At 37.0% G+C, this 25,686-nt stretch overlaps 1 protein-coding gene across 2 annotated transcripts in view; it reads right to left on the bottom strand.

Moving 5' to 3' along the window:
- The window catches only part of CTSC (cathepsin C), a 35,734-nt gene that overhangs the window by 7,421 nt on the left and 2,627 nt on the right, over positions 1 to 25,686 (bottom strand). The window contains exons 3-5 of one of the 2 annotated variants that reach the window (XM_025419357.3): positions 9,427 to 9,593; positions 5,346 to 5,495; positions 594 to 709 (exon numbers count right to left, since the gene is read on the bottom strand). In XM_025419357.3, the coding sequence (XP_025275142.1) occupies positions 594 to 709; positions 5,346 to 5,495; positions 9,427 to 9,593 (433 nt within the window). Of the gene's footprint in view, positions 1 to 593; positions 710 to 5,345; positions 5,496 to 9,426; positions 9,594 to 17,215; positions 19,612 to 21,185; positions 21,271 to 25,686 lie in introns of those variants that run through there. The other variant, XM_025419358.3, reaches the window with a different exon arrangement.

Below are 25,686 nucleotides of genomic sequence, written 5' to 3'. Positions count from 1 at the left end.
AGAAGGATTCCTCCAAACCACTTGCAGAAGGAAGATCAATTTTAATTCTATGCCATTCTTTGTTTCTACATGAGTCTCTCCTACTGGGGAGGGCAGATGAGTTTCTTCCCATTACTTATTAATTTCATTAGCTAGCTAGAATGTATTTCGAGAAGGATACTCAAAAAATGCTGGGCTCAACGAGAGATTATCTATTATCAAAGTCTGTCATGGATATAAAAGGAAGAACTGTGATCCCTGGGTGGCGCAGCGGTTTAGCGCCTGCCTTTGGCCCAGGGCGCCATCCTGGAGACCAGGGATCAAATCCCACGTCGGGCTTCCGGTGCATGGAGCCTGCTTCTCCCTCTGCCTATGTCTCTGTCTCTCTCTCTCTCTCTCTCTGTGACTATCATAAATAAATAAAAATTAAAAATTAAAAAAAAATAAAAGGAAGAAATGACCACTGGACATATCTATTCCATTTCTTTACTAAAGTGGATCAGGCCTGTTGAATCTCTGTACCCCCAGAATCTACCCGAGAGCTTGACACATAGTAAATGTTCAATAAATATTTCAGAACAAATGAATGAAAAAAATCAGACTTTTTTTTTTACCTTGGTTTCGAACAGGACTAACAAAATTGGTACCACGAACATTTCTCCAGTCCCATGATGTTGGCAAACGTGAAATCTCTTCATGTATTTCAGCAGTCAGTGGTGTGGGTTTAGGCCTAGGATGAAAATATACATTTGACTTCAATATATAGTCTTTCCCTTGAGAACGATTTCCTAATCTTTAATTACATGATTTTAATTACCTGGCTGCCTAGAATCTTGATTCAAGCCCAAAAAGCCCTTGTCCCATCATTGTTTCAAACATACAATATGTCCATTATACAATGTTTCTTTCTTTCTTTTTCTTTTCTTTTTTTTTTTTTTTAAGATTTTATTTGCTTACTCATGAGAGACACAGAGAGAGGCAGAGATAGGAGAAGCAGGTTTCATGCAAGGAGCCGGATATAGGACTTGATCCCGGTACTCCAGGATCATGCCCTGAACCGAAAGCAGACGCTCAACTGCTGAGCCATCCAGACATCCCATACACAATGTTTCAATGACACAACTAAGTGTGTCAATGGCTTTCATTATCTGTTTCTTTTTCAGGATCTAGTAAATTTCTTCTATGAAATGACACTGGGTCTGTATATCACTGAGATGCTACTCTTAGTATGCTTAGATAGCTACATTTTCTTAAACAGATTTTGACCAAGAAAGTAAACACATGGGAATTTAAAATGGCCTATGAAGGACACAAGAGGAAAGAGAGGAACCACCAAGGTTTGACTCAGGAGATGGCTGGTGGTGATAGTGAATTAGTTGTAAAAGAAGTGAAGCAAGCACAGAAATTTGAAGTCTAAGTATAAAGTAGACTGACTAGCTCCATAAACAACAGATGAAAATGCTTAATCATTATCAAACTGCATCCTACATGAGATGGTTAGAAAGGAAGACAGGGGGCAGCCCGGGTGGCTCAGTGGTTTAGCACCTGCCTTCAGCTCAGGGCCTGATCCTGGAGACCCGGGATGGAGTCCCATGTCAGGTTCCATGCATAGAGCTTGCTTCTCTCTCTCTGTCTCTCTCTCTCTCTCTGTCTCTCATGAATAAATAAATAAAATCTTAAAAAAAAAAAAAAAGAAAGGAAGACAGGAAAAGAAGAGTTGCTTGGAACGATGAATAAGACAGTCTGGAAATGAGAAAATTGTTCTACAAGCTTCTCTGTATTAGCTATTTAAAACAAACAGCATTCCAGCTCTAGACACTAGATTTCTTGGGAGCTTTCCAAGTCTGCTAAATGAATTCAGTGTTCCACGTCTTTGCGCTGCTGCTCCTTTTATCTAACGTGCCTATTGCCCACTGCTTAGAAGAAATTCTTTTAGGAGTTTCTCCCTAACTTCTAATGTAAGGACTGCTCACAGAGCAGCCCTTACCCACCACTCCACAAGGAAAATCTCAGTTCTATGCTCTATCAACTCCTGAGTTATGGCACTACTGTTACACCAGGATAACATGTATCTTTCCGATACTATAACTACTTGAATATCTCATTCAACTTGGCATTGCCAGACTGTACTCTTCAAACTTTTCAGTGATTATCCAGTGCTCTCTACCAGGTTCCAATTTAGTCACTGGCAAAGATAATTTCTGCACTTCTTCACGTCCTCTGCAACTACTCCCAAGGAGTTCCCTATCTCACACACTTCTTTTAGAGGGGATGTAAGTCAATGTTAAGACACAATGGAAGTGAGATAAAATGGAGAGAGAAAAAAAAGAATCACTCAATAGCAATCATATCTTGAGAATTATAAAAATAGACACAATTCCTTACAGAAATGTCAATTTTTCATTAAAATATTAGCTAAACCAGGGACATTGCTGGAAGCTGTCTATGACAGAGAGATGAACATGAGGTAGTCTTTGACCATATGAGGTACAGCATTAAGAGACATGAAACGGAGCAATTACAATCACAAATACAAAGAAGTTTAATGTTATACATACAACTTGGATAATGTCCATGGAATAACCAAGGTACTTAAAAAGCTATGCACCATGAAAACTGTGTATATAGGGCAAGAGAGAAAACAAACCAAGCAACAAATCGTGAATATTTTCCTTAAGATTTTTAAGTAAAAATTAGGGTACAAACAATTTTTGGAAGGAAATAAACAGTTTCTGTGATTTCACACTAAGAGGCCAACAGATTTAATCAATCAAATATTAACTAATTGTCCTGTATATACTTAAGAATACATTAAGTAATTTAAAAGATAAAGAATTGAAGTTTGACAGCAAAACGTAATTTAATAGTAGGCTTAGGGTCATACTGACCTCCAACAAATGGTTTCACTACTCACCAGCTATGTGACATTACTCACAGGGCTTAACATCACAAAACTCCAAATGACTCCTATTAAAATGGGTAGAATCATACATACCTTAAAAATTATAAAAATTCAATGTAGTGGGGCACCCGGGTGGCTCAGTGGTTGAGCGTCTGCCTTTGGCTTGCATCGTGATCCCGGGGTCCAGGGATCAAGACCCGTATCAGGCTCCCCACAGGGAGCCTCCTCCTCTCTCTGCCCATGTTTCTGCCTGTCTTTATGTATCTCTCATGAATAAATAAATAAAATATTTGTAAAAAAATCAATGTAGTAAAGATTACTATAGTTCCTGTTTCTGCAAATCCTTAGATTAAGCTCCTATGATGATAACTACCATTATCATCATCATCATCCATGTCATTAAGAGGACTAAATATGTGCAGATACATTTATTTAAGTGATCATCTGGCACACAGCAGGCACTCAAATGTTAACTTCCTTCCCCCTACCATCCTATAAGGCAGGGTATTTGCCTGTCAATGCACAGACAAACCAATCAAACACTGTGACAATCGAAGTTCAATGACGTAAAAATGAAGCTTGAAAGATGAATTTGTAAGATAGAGAACAACCGCAAAGATTACAGGTTCACTACACATTAAAAGCTCTTAATCATTTGGGTCTAGATTATTTCAGAGTCTGGTAAAAGCTCTGAACTTAGGCAGATGACCATAACCAATACATTTTTCTATACTTTTGGCAGTTTCAATGACTCTTTAAACCTCAAGTTAAGAATCTCTGAGGGTGGGTTTCTATTACGTCACTGAATTCTATGAGACCTAATTTATATACAAAAATGCTACTGAAAACTAGGCAGCCAGACCACAATGTCTGTTTTAGTATTTCCTGTTTCATTCAATTTTCTCTCCTATCTTTAACTTCTATGGAGCTTTGCCTTAAAAGCAGCCCTTCATAAAGCCAGCCCTTCTCTAACACAAAGGTGCTTGGGTGGAGGGAAGAAGCGTCAAAAGTAAAAGAATTCCTCAGAAGCATGGCCAATGACACAGGGAAAAGCAACTGTGTCTGAGGCTCAAATCTTTCAGGCAGGAGCTCCAGGACCTTAGGCTCAGATGTTGATATGCCTTCCTCTCATGCTGCTGTGGATTTTTACTTAACAGTTCTCGACTTCCTGTCTCATATACACAGTGTAACTCCTTCACTTTAGCGAACCTGAGAAGGGTTACAACATGTTCCCTTTCCTAACTGCCATTAACCTGGGTCTCACAGACTAGAAATGTCTTAGAATACACTTTGAGAAATACTATACAAGATTCTCTTTAGAATGGGGCAGAATTATGAGAGAGTGCTATTAGATGAGATAGGAAAAATCTCCAGACAGCCTCATAGTTGAAAAAATGTCAGAGTGTTAGGATTATTAGTCTGCAAATGAAAAAATTAGAAATGCATTTTAGTTAATTTTATCTAAATTATTCTTGACTATATATTGACTATATATTCTTGACTATATAAATTCAAAGTATTTGTGACCCGATCTCCTAAATAAGAAATATGTGATGGGGTGGTATGTAAGCTAATGATGGGAAGTGTCACTTCTGGCTGTAGGTAGTAGAGGTACATTGATAAATATGCAGCAATTTTTTTGCTGGATGTTGCAAGAGAGAGGCTTTTAAGATTTTTACAGGTGACAAATTGGACAGTTTTTGTAGACAAGTTGAGGGATATCTGAAGTAAAGGGAGCAGCCTGAATGGAGGTACCTGAAAGTAAAGATTTTGGTGATTATGTGTCATTTTGTTCAAAAATGGGTCATGGTACTAAATTGAAGCATAGTCAAATTTAGATGGCTTTGGTTACCACGTTAATTTATTCATAAGATAATAGGTAGTAGGGACACCTGGGTGGATCAGTGTTTGAGCATCTGCCTTTGGCTCAGGGTGGGATCCTGGGGTCCAGGATTGAGTCCCGCATCAGGCTCCCTGCGAGGAGCCTGCTTCTCCCTCTGCCTAGGTCTGTGCCTCTCTCTGTGTATCTCTCATGAATAAATAAAATATTTTTTAAAAAGATAGGTAGTAACACAACCATATCTGGATACAGGAAGATGAAAGTGGCATTTTAGAGAATGGCTGAGAGGAAAAGAGACCAAAGAGGTAGGACTAGAAGACAGGAGGTGTGAGGCTGACCCACAACGCAGCAGAGAAATGACAAAACCCTACACCAGTGTGTAGAAAATGGCAGGAGAATGATGGAAGTGGCAGATGCTGTGAAAGCAGAACCCATCAATAGGACTCAGAGCACCAGAAGATCCAAGGAAAGGATAGGGAGACGGTCGGGAAAAAAAAATAACATAAAAAGTTTAGGTTGCAATGGCCAATAAAATTGTGGGCAAACTAGGGAGAGCAGAATAGAAGGGAGTATGACATTCAACACAAATACCTTTATTAGTGATAAAGGGATATGTTTTATTACCTTGGGATTTTCCGGCCACCACCTCTCGTCATCATGTCTCTCAAGGTGAGAGTCTCATATTCTATGTATCTGGTTGCAGTCCAAGACTTCTGAATGGTATTGATCGCTTTCACAAACTCATAGTTGTATTTGTAGAGCCTATTAGAATTGCTGCCAACAAAAATAAGATAGCCTCAGTTATCCTCTTTATTGATGTAATTAGACTCCATTAAAAGAAGCATCCTTATACTGAGCCTAAGTAGAAAGTGGAATAATCTTCTAAGAAGGCAAATTTATTTATTTTTGGCAATACAACTTCAAATATTCAAATCTTCAAAATAATCTTTATTTTACAGTTTAATAAGCTAAGTGCACCACAGTGCAGTGTCATATAATACTGAATTTCCATAATAGTCAATGGTATAGTTAAACATTACATGTACAGAACACAAAATTTAGATAAGCTGAAATTATCAGGTAAAATAAAATCCAACTTCAGAAAATAAAAACCAAACTATTAAGGATGCCTGAAGTATTCTTAACCCCAATAAAAGTTCACTGGACTCAAGTCCTTTTATAGTGAGGCATTCAGAGTACAACTCCATTAACTTAGCTCAAAAATTCTTGGGAGCCATGAGTAACTGCATCAGACACTAGTAATAAATGTAATCAATTTTTGATCTGAAAAATCCCCTGGCTCTAAAGTTATCAGGCTTCTGAAATGCATCCTTTTCCTTACTCATCTTATTTTAAACAAACTGATGTTTATAGCAGTTTCTGTTGATATCATTTGCTCAAACAAAGCTCAGTTTTTCTGGCATCATCGCAAATCTGGGTTTGGTTCATACACGAAGAGACAATCTATGAGGAGGGTCCAAAAAGCACCCTTCAGCGCTTTTGGTGGAAGAGATGCACATGTATACTAACAGCCTGGAATTGGTATGTCTCCTATAAAAATAAAAGTTCAAGTTAACTAAGTTGTATATATAAGGATGTTCAATGAAACACTCATAATAGTGATAAACTGTAAACAACCTAAATAAATGTTCTCAGATAAGGGATGATAAAAGTAAATAGTTTATTCAGTAAAAATGTACAGATTATTTAGTGTGTAAATGTTAATTAAGGGAAACCTCACTAAAATGGAGTAAGAAGGTTTGGCGGGGGAGCTCTCATGTCCTATCACTCTTCATCAATTGTAAATCTAGCAGGAAGATAGGGACCTTGCATGTGGATACTATTTCACTATCCCAGCAAGAGGAAGAAGGGCTTACCTTTTTCCCTGGCAACAGCCCAGACAATTAATTGAGAGACAGCCACAACTCAGCCAATGAGAAGCCACTAGACTTTCAACTCCCAGTTTCATCCAACGAACTTTGTTTATAACAGCCCTCCCAGGTCCATCCTTTCCTCTATACAAGAGCATGCTTCTTTTTTGTTCTGTAGCATTGCCTACAGTTTTTGCCTGAACTTGCTTGTCTCAATGACAGCTCTCTGCTATTCCCATATAAAACCAACTTTTGTTGGTAAAATAATCAGCAGTACAGAAGAGTGTTCACACTATATTAAATAAGACAGTCTATCAAAGAAGTTTATACAGAATTAACCAATTTTTGTAAAAATATATTATAAATCCACTTTTTAAATGCCAAAAATGGTTATCTCTGAGTGACAACCCAGGATCACCACTTTTTCCCACCCTCTACAATTTCTACAATGCACTTTTATAACTTTGTAATAATAATAAAAAAGGAGAGAACAGGAGGAACTATATATCACGTGCATATAGCATGGCAAACATTACCACGTGATACAAAAAAATTATTAAACTGGACCTGGGTTTATATCCGTTACTCGAATTTGGTTCTTGAATCCAGTGTTAGCAGCAGCACCTGGAAGCCTTCGAAATATCCAATCCAAATCACCCAAATCAAAATCTGCATTTTTAACAAGATTCCCAGTTGACTCACAATAACATTAAAATTTGAGAAGCACTGGTTTCCCTGATAGTAAATGCTTGGATATGGATATAAATAAATCTAACACATAGAGCATGTTTACAAAGCAAAAGGATTGGGGGAGCTGATTAGTCATATAATTCAAACATGTATCAAACCTATGTGCCAGGTGTTAGGAATTATAGAATACACCCTATTATTTCTACTAAAGAAGAGTCTGTCACTTAAGTGTGACTCATTGTCCAAGACTTCCCAATTATGCAAAGCAAGATACACCTAATCTGAGTAGCATCTACACATATTGTAAACTTCTCTTTCTCTTTTTATTTATATGTTCATTGAGGAAGTATTTTGATATAGTCAAAAAATCTGAAAGCACTGAAAATAATAAGAAAGATGTGCAGTTATAGTGATTCTATTTACATGGTTTTATCAAAGTTCTTTCCTTCTTGTTGCAAAGTGTGAAACCAGAGAGCTACCTTTACTAGATTTTAAAACTGCCTGTATCATATTTCTGATACACTAATATAACAAAAACAAGTGACAGCAGTTTGTCTCTTTAGACAGGAGGGTAAATTTTAAATTGTAAATGTATATTTTGAAGTATTTTCTACTGATGAGTCACTATTGACTTTTGAGAAGCAGTAACTCAGCCCTACTTCCTTTGCTTTATCATTGACACCTAGTAAACATCACACACTGACATGTGCTTACAGTAACGACAAGGTAGGTCTTAAATACTCACTTTTAGTGTTTAAGATCCAAGGAAATTAAAGTAATGTACTTTACTATGGGATAATAGATCATTAAGAGCTGAAAGGGACCTTGAAGATAATTTAGTCCCCAGTGCTGATTTTATAGATGAAACAACACAGGTTCTGAGCACTCCCATTAATAGCTTCTTCATTAAATAAAGCAATGTCTGACGTATCAAAAACAGCACATTAGTACATAGTACATTCTAAATGGTAAGTGAAAGTAAACAGGTGAACAGGAGATATATTGTTCAAGGATCAAGTCAAGCAAAGCAATTTAAAAGGTAAATTCAAAATGGAAGGGATGTATTAGTTTAGATCTTGGTGAGTACTTTCCCAGACAAGTACAATTTGTCCCCTTTAAACTAATGTCCCCAGTCTCACTACTACAGAATCATTCATTGCCAGCATGGCCTGGTTTGGGGTGATTTATTCATGTGTATTTCCAGTGGATTTCACAAACTAAATGAAACAGAAAAAGTTGCTGTCATTAATATCTATTTATCTTTTCCTTCCGAAGGAATAAAATCTGAAATCTCTTGTTTGTGTGGTTCAGTTACTTAAAGTGGACCTTACTTAACAAAAACACTTAACTGCATGTTATAAGTTGAATGTTGTCCTTCCAAAATCCACAGGTTTAAGTCTTAATTTCCAGAATCTCAGAAAATAACTGCATTTGGACAGAAGACCTTTCATAGGGTAATTACGGTAAAATGAGATCACATGGGTGGTCCCAACCCTGATATGACTTGGTGCACTTGTTTGGAAAAAAGAAGAATGACATGTAAGGACACAGAGAGAAGGTGGCCATGTCAAGCCAGGGAGAGAGGCTTTACAAGAAACCAAACCTGCTGACACTGATCTTGGGCTACTAGCCTCCAGAATTATGAAAAAATAAATTTCTGTTGCTTAAGCCACTCAGTCTGGGGTACTTAGTTATGGCAGCCCTAGCAAACTAATACACTACATAAATACTGAGAATTTTTATTTCAGTTATTCACTACTTTGTGTAAAATGTATTCAATTAGTATCAACTACATTTGTTGTAACATAAACATGTATCTATGAGTGTCATACATGTTTATTATAGGCAATAATAAAATGATTTTTGTCACTGCAATTCTCTAGTCTTTCATATCAATTTCCTTTAAAACCATCATTGGGCCATTACTTTTAGAGTGCTGTGAAAAAAAAAAAAAAAAAAAAAAAAAAAAAACTTTCTTCTCTCAGTTCCATTAATCAACACAAGTTTTAAAGAATATGGGTTACGTTTCTAGGTCAAATAAATTTTATAGAATCACAATAAAACTTACCAAGAACTAACCCAGACACATATTTCTACATACTATAAAACAAAACTAAATGTATCTTCCTCTTGTGACAACTCACTTTTCCTGGAGCCTCTCAATGTGTTTTGTGTTCACCTTCGCTTTTTCAGAGGTAGTTCCCATCTTGGTTCCAGTGAAACAAGCCCAGTTGCGGCCCAGCACATCGTGCACCCATCCAGTCATGGTCTCGTTGCAGTAACTGGTGACCTTGTGACCCTCTTCTTTATACTGCAACAAAATTGGGGAAGGAAATGTCAAGTGAATCTGTGTTCATCTCTCAGGTCCATTTCCCTGGCTCCCATTCACAGTCAAGATGCTTCTTCTTCATTTCATCTTGGGAATGAGCCTCTGCCAACCAAAATAAAAACTTCACCCTGAGAGGTTACATTCTGAGAATTAGTCTAGAAAAAGATGAGAAATAAACTTTTCTAAGACTACCATCACTGAGTGCCAAACAAAATTTACATAAGAAAACACTTCTGGGAATCAAAAGCAGGAAAAGAAACATTTTTAGAGCATCTGCCACATTCCAGGCATTTTACAAAAGTCCCTCTTTCAGTCCTCACAGAAGCTTATGAGGAAAGAAGCTTCGATAACTCCATTTTACCAGCAAGAGTGGAGGCCCACCCAGCTCTGCGAGGCTACCGAGCTCGTAAGTTAACAGAGCTGTCAAGTGGCACAAACAAAATTCTGCTCAGGCTTGTCAGACTATACTTTTCTACTCTGAGAATATGGACTCCAACAAACTACGAAACAAAGAGGGAAACATTTCCATGCAACCAAACAGAATTCTTTCCTCTGTCAACCTCACAATTTAGTAGGAAATTCTGATTAGGGAAGCGCTAAGAGGGACCTGATTATTAAATATTGTCCTCGTTTAATTTCACTCATATGGCCCTTTGTCTCACTGCAATGTTAATATTGAAAAACACTTATAATGTGATAGATCTGCAATTTCAACTCATACTTTGGCTCCAGAGTTTACAAACCCTCATGTTGTAACATCTCCTCTTGGAGGAGGGACACATAATCCAGAACGACAGCACAGGGTATAGGAGGAAGAAAGGAAAAAAAGTCATGCTAAATTCCAGTGAGGAGGGACTTGGGCTGGTTTCAAGGCATTGACTTAATCTAATGGCACAGAAGCCCAAAAGCAGTCAGATAAAACATAAACAAATTGGCACCGAAGTGAGCTGTGTTGCAATACTTTCCTTAAATACACAGGTTATTTTTGGTGCATGGGTCATCCTTTGCGAACTTCTAATTAATATGATGGATATTACTTTACCTGTGTGTAGGGGTTAGCAAGCTGTTTCTTTAAAAGCCAGAAAATTAATATTTTAAGGCTTGCCAACTATAAGGCCTCTGTCAAAACCACTCAACTCCATCACTGCATTATGAAAGATGTATAGTGAACACAGACATGAATGAACTAGGCTGTGTGCCAATAAAACTTTATTTATAAAAAACAGTCCTGTGGTTTGCAAACCCTGAGTTTAGAGGAGTCTATGGGCAAAACTATACTTAAAGTAAAATTACCTTATTGCATCTGACACTCTCCGAATTTATTTCGGAACGGTGTTAAAAATGTCTGGCTTTAGAATCCCAAAGCAATCTTGGGCTTCACCATCCACTAAGCTACCTAGCACAGGATAAGTTACTATGGAGTACTCATAGATTCTTAAAATTTGCATCAGTATTGGTGGTTCATGATATTGTGAAACTTGTTTATCCACCTCTGGCTAAGAATATCTTCACTTGCATGAGTTCAGCTCACCACTCCTTATGTCCCTGCCAAAGACCCAACTCAGGGTGAGGAACACTGAATAGAAGCCTACGATAAGACTGAGCTGCAACAGTAAAGGATATGTCCTGTGAAAAGGTCAATAAAATGTATATTTATTATGTCAAAACTACACACAACTGCTATTTGTATAGCTCAAAACTGCACTAATAGTGGTAACCTCAAATGATGTAACCTAAACCCCTCAGTACTCTATTTAGCTGCTCTCTGGCACAGGCTCATGATCATGTTCCCTTCTCTGGGGCATGCTTTTCAGACCAGGCCAGGTGGGGTGAAGCTAAGGCTTCCCAACCCCTGCGGTTCTAAAGAGCAATCTGACAGGACTTTCAAGAGTTCTTGAAATGTACCTTATTGAAATTGTCTGATACACATAAATGAAAAAAAGAAGCTAACTGTAGGAAGACACTCATTGCAAGAGAACGGAAAAGTTAAGAACAAAACAGTGTCCTAAATGTTCATGTATAAAAAAAATTAAGTAAATTAAAAATTCACATGGGATTCCACAGCATTTGAGCTCTGTAGGAGAGAGGTGAGCAAAGCAAAGCTAGAGAAGGCTGCCTGCTTTTTTTTTTTTTTTTTTTTTTTAAGATTTTATCCATTTATTCACAAGAGACACAGAGAGAGAGGCAGAGACATAGGCAGAGGGAGAAGCAGGCTCCCTGCAGGAACCCGACGTGGGACTCGATCTTGGATCCCAGGATCACACCCTGAACAGAAGGCAGACGCTCAATCACTGAGCCACCCAGGTGCCCCAAGGCTGCCTGCTTCTATGAATATAGTTTTACTGAGCACAAGCGGGCCCACTTCTGTCTACATTGTCTAGGCCTACGTTCACGCTACAGTAGCAGGACTGAGCAGTTGCCTCAGAAAACACAAAGGCCCACGAAGCCTGGAACATTTACTATCTGGCCTTACAAGAAAAAAAAATACATCAACCCCTCTTCCAAAACCATAAAAAAGAAAACCCATGTTGAGAAGAAAAAATTACAAAACAGTGCTTAAGTTGAATACAAATATATATATATCATTTTCTGAAATGTGGAAATAAAAGGTGAAATGGCTCTCTGGGTGGAATTTTCTTATTTATAAAATGAAGATTGTTACATAAACTTTGTCAAATCAATCACTTTAAAAAATACCCTTATTTCCTAAGACTCACAGCCTACAAAGTCCTAGAAAAGGACATCCCTGAGGGATGGTCCAGGTGTTGTTAGTGGCTGCTAACTCTCATCTCTTTGGAATTAGGATTGCATTTTCTGAAAAAAAAAAAAAAAAAAAAGTTATTTATACAACCTATCTTGTATTTTGCTGAGTTCCTTCATTTATTTGTCAAGTATTTATTATCACATTTTCTCCAGGCACCATGCATGTTCTAGGCATGAACACAAATATGTACTAAGGTGGCTCCAGCCCTTAAGAGGCTCACAATTCAATCAAAGAAACAGATGTAAGTAACTCTTACAACATCCTGTGGTTCAACAAGCTAACCATGCTGAAGAAGCCCAGGAAACTTCCCCATCTAGACAGAAATTTAGATCACAGATGAAATAACTTTCCAAACATACCAAAAGAGTTAGGGGCATTCAAATTGGAAGAACTGGGCCCCATGTTTTTCATCAGTGTGGTTTTGCACACCTGGTTGACTTAACGGAGTCATAGTTACAAGCACCACATCTAACCCCAAACTTTCCCTGTGATAGAAACGCCAACTTGTTATTTTGAAAGGGGTAAAAAATTCACCAAAGCATGACTAATTTTGCTGCACTCTCTTACCGTATCTGTTTAAGGACTTTAGATTCTTCATCGACAGCACAGCACTATAGCACTTACCTATCAGTTCACACTTTATAAATAATTTATAGGTCACTCATAAATCTTAGAGGTTCAAGGGAACAGAGCGATAATATAGTCTTAGGGAACAAAAAAGAGTCCTAAAAAAAGGTGGTCAAACTAGAATTTATAACCAAGGGCTCCTAGAACCAAGGGTTCTTCCCAATACTACAAACCACATCTTCATACCCTTTGTCTTTGCACGAAGAGCTGGAGAAGTAAACACACTGGTCAAAAACAGAGAGGAGATACCTAGAAACCAACAAAGCAAAGGTTTAAATCCCAATTTGCAAAGAGTTTCTGTCGTAACATTTGAGCCTCACAATGATTCCCTGGGATAACAGCCAATACTCTTCTCATGAAAAAAAAAAAAAAAAAAGTGGCTTTGCAAAGTAAATGGAAAAGAGAGAATTCAAATATGGGCTCACAGGCTATAGGATCATTGCTCTACCACTGTGCTTCAAAAAAAAAAAAGTTGGAGAAGATTAATGGACTCCCATGAGTCGAGTCCAAATTGTTGTCCACAGCCCTTTAAAAGCACCTATATTCTCCAGCCGCCCTAACGGGTAATGGTCCTTCCTCGCAGTTCAGATATCTATCTTGCCTTGGCTAGTTCAATCTTTTTACTATTTTCTGCCAAGGGTTTTTGATGGGGGTGGGGGGGTGGACGTCACAGACATGGTCTTCAGGCTGGACTGCCTAGACTGTATCCAGCTCTGCCACTTATTGGCCATGTGATCCTAAGCAGGTTACTTATCCTTTCTGTGTCCCCATCCATAAAATCAAGAAAATTATAATAGACCCTACCTCATAGATTCTGCTTTATATATACTAACCCATTTAATTTTCATAGCAGCTTATTAGGTGGTTCTGTCCTTGAAAAAAGTACTGGAAGAGCATGATTTTTTGTTTATTCAGAACTAGGAAACTGGCAGTAGGAAGCAATTAGTTACAGAATGAGTGAATAAATGAATGAAGACAAAGAACAACAAATGCCAAATCCTATTTAGCAATAATACAGAAATTCAGGAAAGATAATGAAGTTTGTAACAGATGGGCAGTGCTTCTTAGATATCACAGAGACCCTGAAATTACCTTATAAAAGGTAGGCCAGGGTTAATATCACTGTGCAGGACTGAGTAGAAAAGAATTTACCACCCCAGAAGCCAAGTGCTCAGGACCTTACAAACTGAGATGGCCACACACTGTGCCATGGAACGTTCTCATGGTATGTCATTTTTGCTATCATTAAATACTTTTTATGTGATTTCTGACATTATTACCAATTAAGAAGTTGAAGTTCTGGCTACACTATCCAGCTCAGAATGTGACCAAAAAATTTTTAAGAGTTTTTATTTATTTCATTTATGTAAACATCAGTGTCTGAACAGAGTCTTGCACAGATGGTATAATTTAAGATTCTATTCATTTATGCCAATTTCAACAAACAGATAATTGCATAAAACATAAAGACATTCCACACGCCAGCCCTTAAGCTCAGGAAGCTACTAGAGTTCCATTGCTATCCATTTGCTTCTTCATGATGACCACTGGATTTCCAAACATTCTCAATGCCCTCTTCAAATTTCCACTCATTTTATCCAGTCTCCAATTACATTTACCTAGTAATATCAACTAACTGAAAAACAACAGATTGGGAATTTTAGAAGTGAAGTTATTTATACTGGATCTCTCTTCACCTGCTTTTTGACACTGAGAGGTTTAAAAACAACTTGTTCCATTGTTTCCTTAATCAATAACATACTTGGCAAATATTTGCATATTTGATGCAATGCACCAGCTAGGGGAAAAAGCAGTTTCCTAAAAAGGACTCTGTATTTTAAAATCTTGTTCTGCCACTTGTAATTTATGTAAACTTGAGCAAGCCAAACTAAGAAGCCCTAATTTCTTCATCCCTGCACTTCACTGGATTCCTTTGAAGGATCAAGAGGACCCTGTAGTATGAAGAATTTAAAAAGTTATGAAATACGCAAAATGCAACAACATAAGTACTACTCTCTGTTACCATGGGGGATACAAAGTTGTCTTCAGACGTCATCTGTATATGGAAGAATTAAACACTTAAGCCCAACCTGTCACCTGAACGGCTGATATGGGTCCCTATCCTGTCAACCAGTGGCTTTCAAACTGAGATGAAAAGATGACCCACTGGAATATTGGGGAAAAATAGAATATCTATTTACATTTGTAAATTTTATATAAATAAAATTGAAAGCCAACTTCCACTGTTATTTAATATACAAAGCAACACTGACACCAACACTCATTTTCAGGGTCTGATGTTCACCTGCCAGGCACAGTATGCTTACCTACGCGATGGTGAGGACACAGCATCTTCCTTTTCACATGTACCTGTCTAAACTGATTTATTTAATTAACCTAATTCTCAAAAAATGAATAAGCAGCTTAAAATACTTGCAGAGAAACCAAAATTTTCAAATAAATATAAGCAGACATTTAAAAAAAAGGGCAAAGCTTACATTTGCCCTATTCCTAATATGAGTGTGGTCAGCCACATAAAAATATTGTTTTTGAAATCAGGTGTTTTGAAATGGTTCCATCACTGCAGTATTCAGCTTTTACTCTTATTTATCAATAAAGCAAATGTTTCCATTAAAATTCATCCAGTCACACTTGTGGTGAGCATAGCCTAACACAGAGTTATTGAATCACTGTATTTTACACTTGATACTAGCATAATGTTGTGTGAACTATACATCAATTTAAAAGATTGTCCATTAAGTTATTATCAACCCTAACACCAAACAGTAATCTTTCTAAACTTTATTAAACCTGTGACACTTTCATACTTTTAATAAAATGCTGAAATCTTTTAAAGATTTTAAGCAGAAAACTGCTTCCAAATGTTGAAAATTTTCAGTAATGAAAATTATAGTTAACATTCTTATGATAATGAAGCATATTTTTATATTACTTTCAAAGGATGTCATCATGAAAAATATTTTGGCAGGACCCATATTTGTGACAGTAAGTGAATCAAATATTTAAACATTTAATATTATACCATGTGTTTATTAGAAACATCAGTACAGTAGTACATGTATATAATTTTTAAAATGTACCTATACACATTGTGGAATACATAATACATCTGGTGAACCAGGTCTCATCCATCAAGATCATTCACCATTTCTGAAAAGAACACCTGAAGTTTAAGGATTTAATGGTAAAGCATGTAAGTAGAGATACTATATTCCAGCAACAGTGAATAACAAAAAATATACTCAAGTTTTGCCCTTTGTTTCCTGTATATGTCTACATAAATGTAGATTAACTGTTTTCATTTGCTGTCAGGTCTGGAGTGTGAGTAAATAAAGCGAAACAAATGAGAACAAGGTACATTTTACTAAATCGATACTTTGCCAAACTTATCCAAGAGTACTACACTTTTCCTCAGAAAGAAACAAACTTCCTTCTGTCAATTTCTAGGATTAAGCTCTAGTTTTCTAACTAGATTTAACCATTTGTTTAAAAAGTTGAATTTCTAAGAATTTTGAAACTGCCGGCAAATCATTATAGTGGTTGCAACCAAATACCTTCCAGCATTTTACTGAAGGAACTGTGGAAATGGAGGGTCATAAATTTACTTATTTCCAGTGCTTAAAAGACATTCCGTTTCAACCAAAATATATATCCCAGAACTAGTTAAAACAGCAGTTTAGCTCTCAACAAAGTAGTCAAAATCCTTTGGCTCATTCCTCATTTCCTTGCTCATAAACTGTGAGACTGGAAGCAATCTCAGTTGGCTTAATCTCACCTTTGGCTAGGGTGCTTCTCACTGTCCCCAAAGCAGAGTAAGAAGGACAGAACCTACAGCACTCCAGGGTAGTTCTAGTGGTTGCTTCTCCAGGCTGTGGGAACCCCTGCAATCATAAAGCTCACTCTTTACCCCGAGAGCTAACTCAGTTTTGAGTAATTCTGAAAGTTAGAACTTTATTATTTTTAACTTTGAGCCCCATCTTGGCCTCTACAGTAGTATTAAATACAGTAGTATTAATACTTGGCCTCTATACAAGTATTAAAATGTAAATAAACAAAATTTAAAAGTCTTGTTTCCTACCATGTAATTCAACACCTATGGTCTGAGGATCTGCGATACTCTGTACATACAGGTAACAATACTCCCAGAAACACATCAATGAAACAACAGGACAACACAACGAACATTATTCAATTCCTTTCTTCAACAAATATTTATTGAAAGCCTATTTATCATGTATCACACTATACATAGGGAATAAAATGGTTAGTAATACAGAGTTGATCCCTGCGCTCAGAATTTAAAGACCAGAGAAGACAAACAAGCAATTATGACCAAGAATGCTACAGTATTATATATATTATGGCACCTCCTAACACAAATATCCGTAATTCTGTACCCACCAAGTCTTCTTCCCCATAATCCAAAAATTTACATGCAAAGTTGCTCAGAGAAATGGAAAAAAACACTTTGGTAGAGATGACTTTAAATTTCATATGAAATATATTCTTAATACACATTAGCTGCTTTATCAATATTCACATCCTGGAAATTAGGTTGAAAATACACAAATCTTTTAGAACTTGGGAGGCAGATAATCTGATATTTTTTTAGAACATAGACCCAAAAATATAAATGTATCATCATTCCTGATTTGTGCTTCTAGAATCCTGTAGAACCAATTCTTTGTAAACTGAATACTTGTGAAAATCTTTTGAAGAGATAAGAGAAGTGTGGTAAATTTTCCAAACACTTATAAAGTCCTGTGTAATAGGATTTTGAAGACACACAGGGAGATTACAGATTTTCAGTCTGAAAGAACATCAAAACATGCTATCCAATCACTCCACTACACCAATTAACGTAATACAACCTGAGCAGAGGTGATCATAAAGCACAACATGAACCAAAATAATGGAATTTCTCCCACTAATGGAGAGATCTGGACAGGGTTTCACAGAGGTGGCATCAAGGTCCTGAGTGATGAATTATCATGTCCAGAGGTAGGATGGAAGAAAGTATCCAGGTATAAGTAGTCAGGTATGCATTTAATTCACTTTTATAAGACATAACCTTCCCAGAATAGCAGTGCAGGGCCTTTCGGATTTCATAAAACGTTATCTGAACCAGTAAAATCGTGACAAAAATTTGGTATCTAGAAATTCCTCCATTCATGTAAAGATACAGGAGAAAAACCCAGAAAAATAGGGACTAGGTGTAGCCCCACCTTTTCAGTTTACCAAGGGTGATATTAATCAATTCTGAACTAAGCAGGAAACTAGTACATTGTTTAGTAGGAACAAGTTAAAAGATAGCGATCAGTGTGAACAATAGTGTAATTGAAAGAAGTTAACTTGGCAAGAGCACTTAATTTGTAATTAATTTGAAGCTTACAAAGCTCTCCTTCCAATTTGGAGGACTACAAAAGAAAGTAAGTTTTCCTCTTGAAAATGAAAGAAGGGATATAGTCTAATTTGGTAAGGAAATGTAAGTTTTAAGCCAATTCTCCTAAAATTTCAAAAGGAGTCAATGCAATGCAATCATTCCATTAAACTAACATTCGTGATGTTTCTGAACTGGGATTCACCAGAAAATCTACTGAAATGTCACTCTGAGGACCATTACTTCCTTGTGAAATGGCTTTTCTTTTACTCTTAAGCCTTAGGGAGGTCCTTAAGCTTGAGAGACTAAGCCCTTGTCATTTTACAAGTAGACACTGCATGAGCTTAAGCACTGTAAGAGAATAATTTTCTCTACCTATAAAAATAAAGCCAGTAACATCTACTTCATAAGCTTTTTGTAAGATAAGCATGTCAAGACCTTAGTACAAAGCTGTCATCTAATAAAAAAAAAAAAAAGACAGAAAAAAGTATTAATCACTCCATCTTTCTGGCCAGGGTTATGCAGGCCTAGGAGCTGCAAAGATACCTTTCAGCAGTTTGACTTATCTCAGAAGGCCTGTTTCCCGCACCACCACCCCACCCCCCCAAAACAAGTCCTCTGTAGAACCATCTTTCCACCAATAATGTATCTGTCCATCTCAAGATATCATGAAGCATTTTCTCCTTATAATAAGTGCTGGGGTTCCTGAAGGTAATTAGAGAAAGAAGGCATACACAAAGATAATTTAACTGGGAATAAAATCTGTACTATGAACAAAACTGAACACAAAATTCAAATCCTAATCAGTTTGGAAAAAATTATTTCAATAGAGTAATATTCAAAGGGGAAAAACTTGAGCTGTATATCGTTCCTTTTATTCAAAGGCTGAATGGCGAAGCCTCCTAAGACTTCCAGATTTTTCTTTCCTTTTCCTGTGTAGTCTCTGCTTGTTTCCATTTCAAAATGGCGGTTGCTGCTTTCCAAGGAAATGTTCAGGAGGGCAGCTGCCTTGGAGGTAGGTCACCAGGACTCCTCAGCATTTTACATGCAGAGAAAGACTCCAGAAGGGAATGTAGCTGCCAGAGGCCTCTGCTAGATGTTAGAGTTAGGCAGGTCCACGGCTGCATGCTGCTCTGCCTCTCAGCCCCACAGTCTGTTTTTTGGCTGTTGGTTTAAAAGAGCCCCTCAACAGATGCTCTATTTAACAACTAAAAGACAATAAAAACTAGAGTTACAAGCCAACAAGAATCATACTGTCTCTTAAAAATGTTTAATCATATTAAGTAAAACAAAAAGAATTTTAAAAAGTTATAGTATTTGAAATACTGGTAAATTTTTAATGCTATTTAAGACATTCACAAATTTGCCATTCTCAAAAGCTGAATGCTTAAGCCACATGTATCATGCACGCAGCCAACATGCTCAAGAAGCACATGCAGATGCATTTGAAATTAATTATCATTGTATAAATCTAATATAATTTTGAAATGCACTTGGAAGGCTAATCTAGCAACTTTTGATCCTTATTTGCAGGTAAAAGGCTATTTATCCCATTAACAGAGCAAATACTGGAGGATGGGAAGGGCTTATCTTCTAATAGAGGTATCACCCTAATTAGAAGGAAGAGTGAGAGTTTTAAGACAGAATTTTGTAAACTACACTGAGAATACCTTATTTTTTTGTGAGGAAAAAATGGTGAACTTATTTTGGGAAAGTTTCCTATTTTATCTTCTTCCTAAGCTACCACCATCCAATATATTAAAGATTCTGAGAAGTTCTGAAATAAAGGAAATAATTCAACACAATCTATACTTACTCAACTATCAGGAATTCAGAAAAAAAAAAGCTTATTAATTTCAGCTCTAATTTCCACTTTAATCTGTCAATAGTGGCCGCCTGGAACCACCTCACAAGATGAGGTGAAGAGAATCGATGAGCAATTCCTACCAGTAGATGTGTGGGCCACTGTCTGTTGGGCCATTAACAGTTTGGAAAATGCTCATATGGGAAAAGCTATGAACTTTCGATACTTGGCTCCGTTCCCTTTTTCACATCTCCCTTCTCTACTTAGGAGCTAGTAAAGGAGGTAAGGAAAGGGGAAGTAATATTGTATTAAAATGCAAGGAATGGTTAAGTCCCTGTCAACTTTACTCTCTAACCACCCTTTTCCCATAAAAATATTAAGACCTTTAACTTCGTGGATCCGGAGACAGCAATGATTTAAACATCTCGTCTAAGTGTGAAGAGAATGTAAAGAGTGAAAAAGATCCTCTTCCTCCTACTCAGTAGTCTATGTTCTGAGCAGGAACCAGTTTGAAAAGGATGGGTGACTCTCCCAGGGATGAGTGGCAGGTATGTCCATTTCTCTGGAAGAGCCACCCTCTCTACTAGAGGACAAACCTAAAATGTCAGAGCCTCACATGGTTCCCTCTTGAGTCCTTTTAGGAAAAAAATTAGCAATGTGAGGAATAGCACAGCTACTTCAAGGAAGTGAAACAATCTTCAGCTGACCTTTTCTTAACTGGGTCTTAACTTTTTTGAGTTCAGATCTGCTTAGGTTATGAGCATAAGACTTGGGAGAACCAATTCAATGTGTGCAAATATAATAAAGAGAAAGATCACTTATATAAAATAGTGCAGGCAGGTAAGAATAGCAAATAAGCAGGCTCAAGCAAGAAATGTGTACTAACACCCTAGTCTCTCCAGTATCCATCTCCGTCTCCCAGATCAGTCAACAAACATTGCTGGCCTTTAAGAAGTTAAAAATTTCAACACAGCTCACCCAGTTTGTTCCTCAGATGTCTCAAATCATGTACCCTCACAGTTCCCAGCTGCATGAACAACTGACTGATAAAATCAGTGACATCCTATGAAGAGTTCACAATGGGAAACTAAGTCATTATGTTAAGATTAAGCATCATCATGAAAGAAAACAAAATTAGGCATGGATTATTAACCTTTGGATCCTTTCTCTAAATTGAAACATTCTTAACAGTAAAGCCCAAGTTGTTAAAATTTCAAAAAATACAAAATCTGGATCTCAGTATACCGAATTTATTTTAAAACAAGTAAATTACCCCAAAAAAACAAATATTATAAAAGCTGAACTGTTAGATCTTAAAAATGAACCCAGAAAGCAGAGTGAAAAAAATGTGACAAGATTCCCAAATCTTTACTTGTAGAAACAGGATGGGCATTTCTGGCTGTTGCAACAAGCTTGAAATTTACATGTCACTAGCACACAAAATGTGCTATAAATCCTCTGGTATGGCTTTCCCAACATACAGCTCATTTCCAATACCAACTTGCTTAAGAAACACCCACGGAAACGTTTTTTCAGTTTAGAGTTCTACTAAGACTGGTGGGCCCCAAATAAAAATCAATGAAATCTGCTTGATGGCCATAAAATAAAATTTTTAGCCACGAGTCTGGTTTCCCTTGAACACATCTTCTTTATCCCTTGAGTCGCTTAATCTTTAAAATGAAATCTTGAGTTCCTGCTCTACTGCTTCTTTTTACAGCCTCTGAGAAAATGAAATGAAAAGCGGGAAAAGGCTAGAAAGTCTATTCAACTTGAGGGTGTTCTTTGGGATTTAGTTTCTTTCATGACATCCTTTCCAATTAGACTGGATATGTACAGAGGAGCTTTATACATGTTCATTTTAAAAAATGAATATACATAAAAGCATAAAAAATCATTTATCCACCCAACACCAAGTCAGCCATAATTAAATATTGTTTCATTATGTTCTGTTTTCATTTAAGAGGTTGGCTGCTTTTAATCTGCAGGTGCTCTCAAGGGGTGCCAATCTGTTGGGTTTGCTGATGATAACCAAACAGTAAAGCAATTAAATTTGAGAACTCTAGGAACTAGCATGCAGATAGTACGGTCATTTATTTTGGCCAATACATTATTTTAAAAGAAAACTGAATATGAATGTTTCTAAGAACGTTTCCATTTGCCATAGATTTCACTACTTCCTTACTCTTTTACATTAAGGTCATTTCAAATGCTTAGGTATATGGGCCCTAAATGCATCTGAGTTCATAACCCCCTATAAAGGGTTCATATATTGGAATGTATGTGGGAAGTTGAATAGAAAAACATATCTTTTAAGAATATATATCTAGTGCTTCCTGTCAAACTCAAACTATCCAAAAACTTTCAGTGTCAAGATTTATCTCCTTCCAAGCTTTTACCTAGCTTGAAGTCCTACACAAAAAAGATTATACCCACTTCACTCTCAATTTCTCAAGCAGGTAAAACCTCACACACACATACACACACACATGCACACACACACACAAAGAGCTTACAAACCTCAAATTATGAAAAATGCCCATTTTCCAGGTAAGGCCTGAGAACTTAATAAAGCAAATTCCTAGCAATGGTAGTGGTGTCACAACTGCTTCAAAGTTGGAATGCAGGGAGAATGATGTGGAAGCTATCTGCTCTGTTGAGCTGCAGAAGAGTCTGGGGAAAAGGTTGACCAGCAGTCTAACAAAATGCCCTGCATGGATTACCTGCTCAGCAAACTCAAGCAGCAACAGTAACAAGCAATGGAATGCAAATATGCCATCTTATGAAAGCATATCTGAAGAAGGCAAAAGGAAACAAGTGGTAGGGTCTGGTATGAGTCAATGGACAGAAGTGGAAATCCAATTGATTTATAGACTAACAACATACAAAATAAAGACAATATACATGGCAAAAATGGCAGATGTTTCTTTGACACTGGTAGGTTGAATAGATTATGGCATAGTTTACAGAAGATATTTTAAATAAATACTGCTTATGCTTTGGCAAATTTTCATTTCTAAAAATAATTTTCATTTAAAAGAGATCTTCTAAGTCTGTAGAAAAAGCCACATGTGCTTTTGCTCATTTAAATAGGTTTGCATTTTTCTTGAATTAGAACCCAGTTGGTCTCCCCAGCACCAATGCAGGAAATGCCCTGAGGTGTGAGGTAAAAGACAGCAAGCCTTTCTGGCCAGCCAGTATCACCAAAACTGCTTGCCTCTCCTATGACCTACAGTTAATCCCAGTCTATCGTTTTTCTCAAATTTTTAAAAATTCAGTTCCCCATTACTCTGTCAGTTGGGATTTGCCAAAGGCACATAGATTTTATCACTCTGCAAAACATTTTACCTAGAACTACTTGATTATATTAAGAGAATTTTAAAGCCAAGTATCTTATATATCCTACTCTTTTTTTTTTTTTAAGATTTTATTTATTTATTCATGAGAATACACAGAGAGGAGAGAGAGGCAGAGACACAGGCAGAGGGAGAAGCAGGCTCCATGCAGGGAGCCCGACGTGGGACTCGATCCTGGGTCTCCAGGATCATGCCCCGGGCTGAAGGCAACGCTAAACCACTGAGCCACCCAGGCTGCCCTCTCCTACTCTGCTTATTGAAATTATGATCCTATCACAAGGTCTGACTATTGATCAGTCAGAGTGATGGATTTCTCAGCACGAGAACAGCCCTGATAACGGTTCTGGTCAAATTAGGCACTTAAAAATATATACTGAAATCAGTTAATGGAAGAACACTCTTCCTATTTTTATTCCTATTCAGTGAATGCCTTCCAGGAGCCTAGGATTAGGTAGGCTTCTATCCTACAACACTATATATATTGATTCTCCCGACATGTGGCTGAATACACTTGTAACCTAATTTGGCTTTACAAAGTGGCTCTCTATTGACCTATGACTTATGTTCTGAAGCTATGGAAAAATACTGAATCTGCTTATACCGTGATTTAAAGAGAAATACAAAGAGGTATTCTGATTCCCCCTTCAGCCACAAGCTGTTCCCGCTGTCCCTACCAGCTTTGGATTCCTATTTAATCTGAGAGCAGAAAAACTGATGGAAAAGTATTAATATAGGGAAACTGCCAATATCTATTTCTGGTTATGGCTCAGAGAATTAAATGGTGACTTTAGAAGTAGGCCCAACAGTTTTCCCATTCTATAGAAGGGAAGAATGAAAAAATTTTCTAAGCCAAAAGTGTAAAACTATTTTATTTACTCATCTATACTTACATATAACTAACACTTAGTTTTATTTTACTCATCTATACTTATATACACTTAAATAATTTACTCATCTATACTTATAAATAGTCTAATACTTAAGTTTTTATTCAACCTCTTTCTCAACTGAGTTCTACTTCATTGATTCATTTCTTTTTAAACAAATGATCAACTAAGTACCTAGTAGTATGTGTCAAGCAAAAAAGGACAAGGGGGAGGGAAGGTAGAGTACACAGTGAACAACTGTCTTGAATAGCTCTCTGCTTGTACATCAATTCCATAGGCAAGCGGTTCTCAACCTGCAAAGAACTTCTGAAGCGTTATCGTGGAGTACCTACAACAGGTCTGTAGAGTCCTAGGCTCATCGATATACAGACCAACAATTATATTCAGATTGAATTATTCTTATCTACGTATTATGATTAAAAAAATTCGTATAGATATGTTCATGTTTTTTTTTTTAAATAAATAGTATCCTGGGGTGATAGTAAAATGTTTCATAAATGGTTAAGCATGGGCTCCAATTAATAAAATGAATAGCCAGCCCTCAACTGGATCCTCAAAATGGATAGATCAGCTCCCACCAGCTGATTATCAGACCAGCCAATCCAGGCAAGAGGGGATAACTTTTTCCTCTTGTTCTCGCCTTCTTTTTCCTCCATGTTAAAGAGGGATTCTCAGGAGAAATAAGCTATTATTCCAAGAAAAATAGTTGGCTTAGATGTTAACACGTAACACCATATCCTAATGATTAGATCATGAGAAATCACAATAAATTTAGAGGTTACTCTCTTGTTGGTGCTTTTTTGGTGCTTTCATCATCTTTAACAGATTTATTCTCCACTTTCCCATGAATCCCTATAATTGGCCAACTCTTACCAGATGTTCCAAAGGCTATAAAACCTTCCTCCATGAAAAAGTCTGTTTGTTTATACTTTATTTATAGTAAGCAACAGTGAGTCTCAGGCTTGTGTCCTCAATCTACTTAAACCAGTGAACACTCTGCTAAGAGGAAAAGTTCCAACTTCAGAAGGATATCTGGGATGGACTGCAATGTGTGTAAACCATTTCATCCTAGAATGTATCTGCAATTGGAAGCATTGTGTTAGAACGGAAGAATGGACAACACTTTGTCCTCCCCAGTGAAAGAAGAAAACAAGCTAGACGGACAGGGCTACCTTTGACTTTAGCCCAAGGAGTAACTCAAGTTCTCCATCTCTTTGTCACAGCTTCATAAAGTGAGTC

Source organism: Canis lupus, chromosome 21 (genome assembly GCF_003254725.2).
Source record: "Canis lupus dingo isolate Sandy chromosome 21, ASM325472v2, whole genome shotgun sequence".
Classification (NCBI taxonomy): domain Eukaryota; kingdom Metazoa; phylum Chordata; class Mammalia; order Carnivora; family Canidae; genus Canis; species Canis lupus.
Note: the sequence above shows the minus strand (reverse complement) of the source record. Positions and strands in the feature narration are given on the sequence as shown.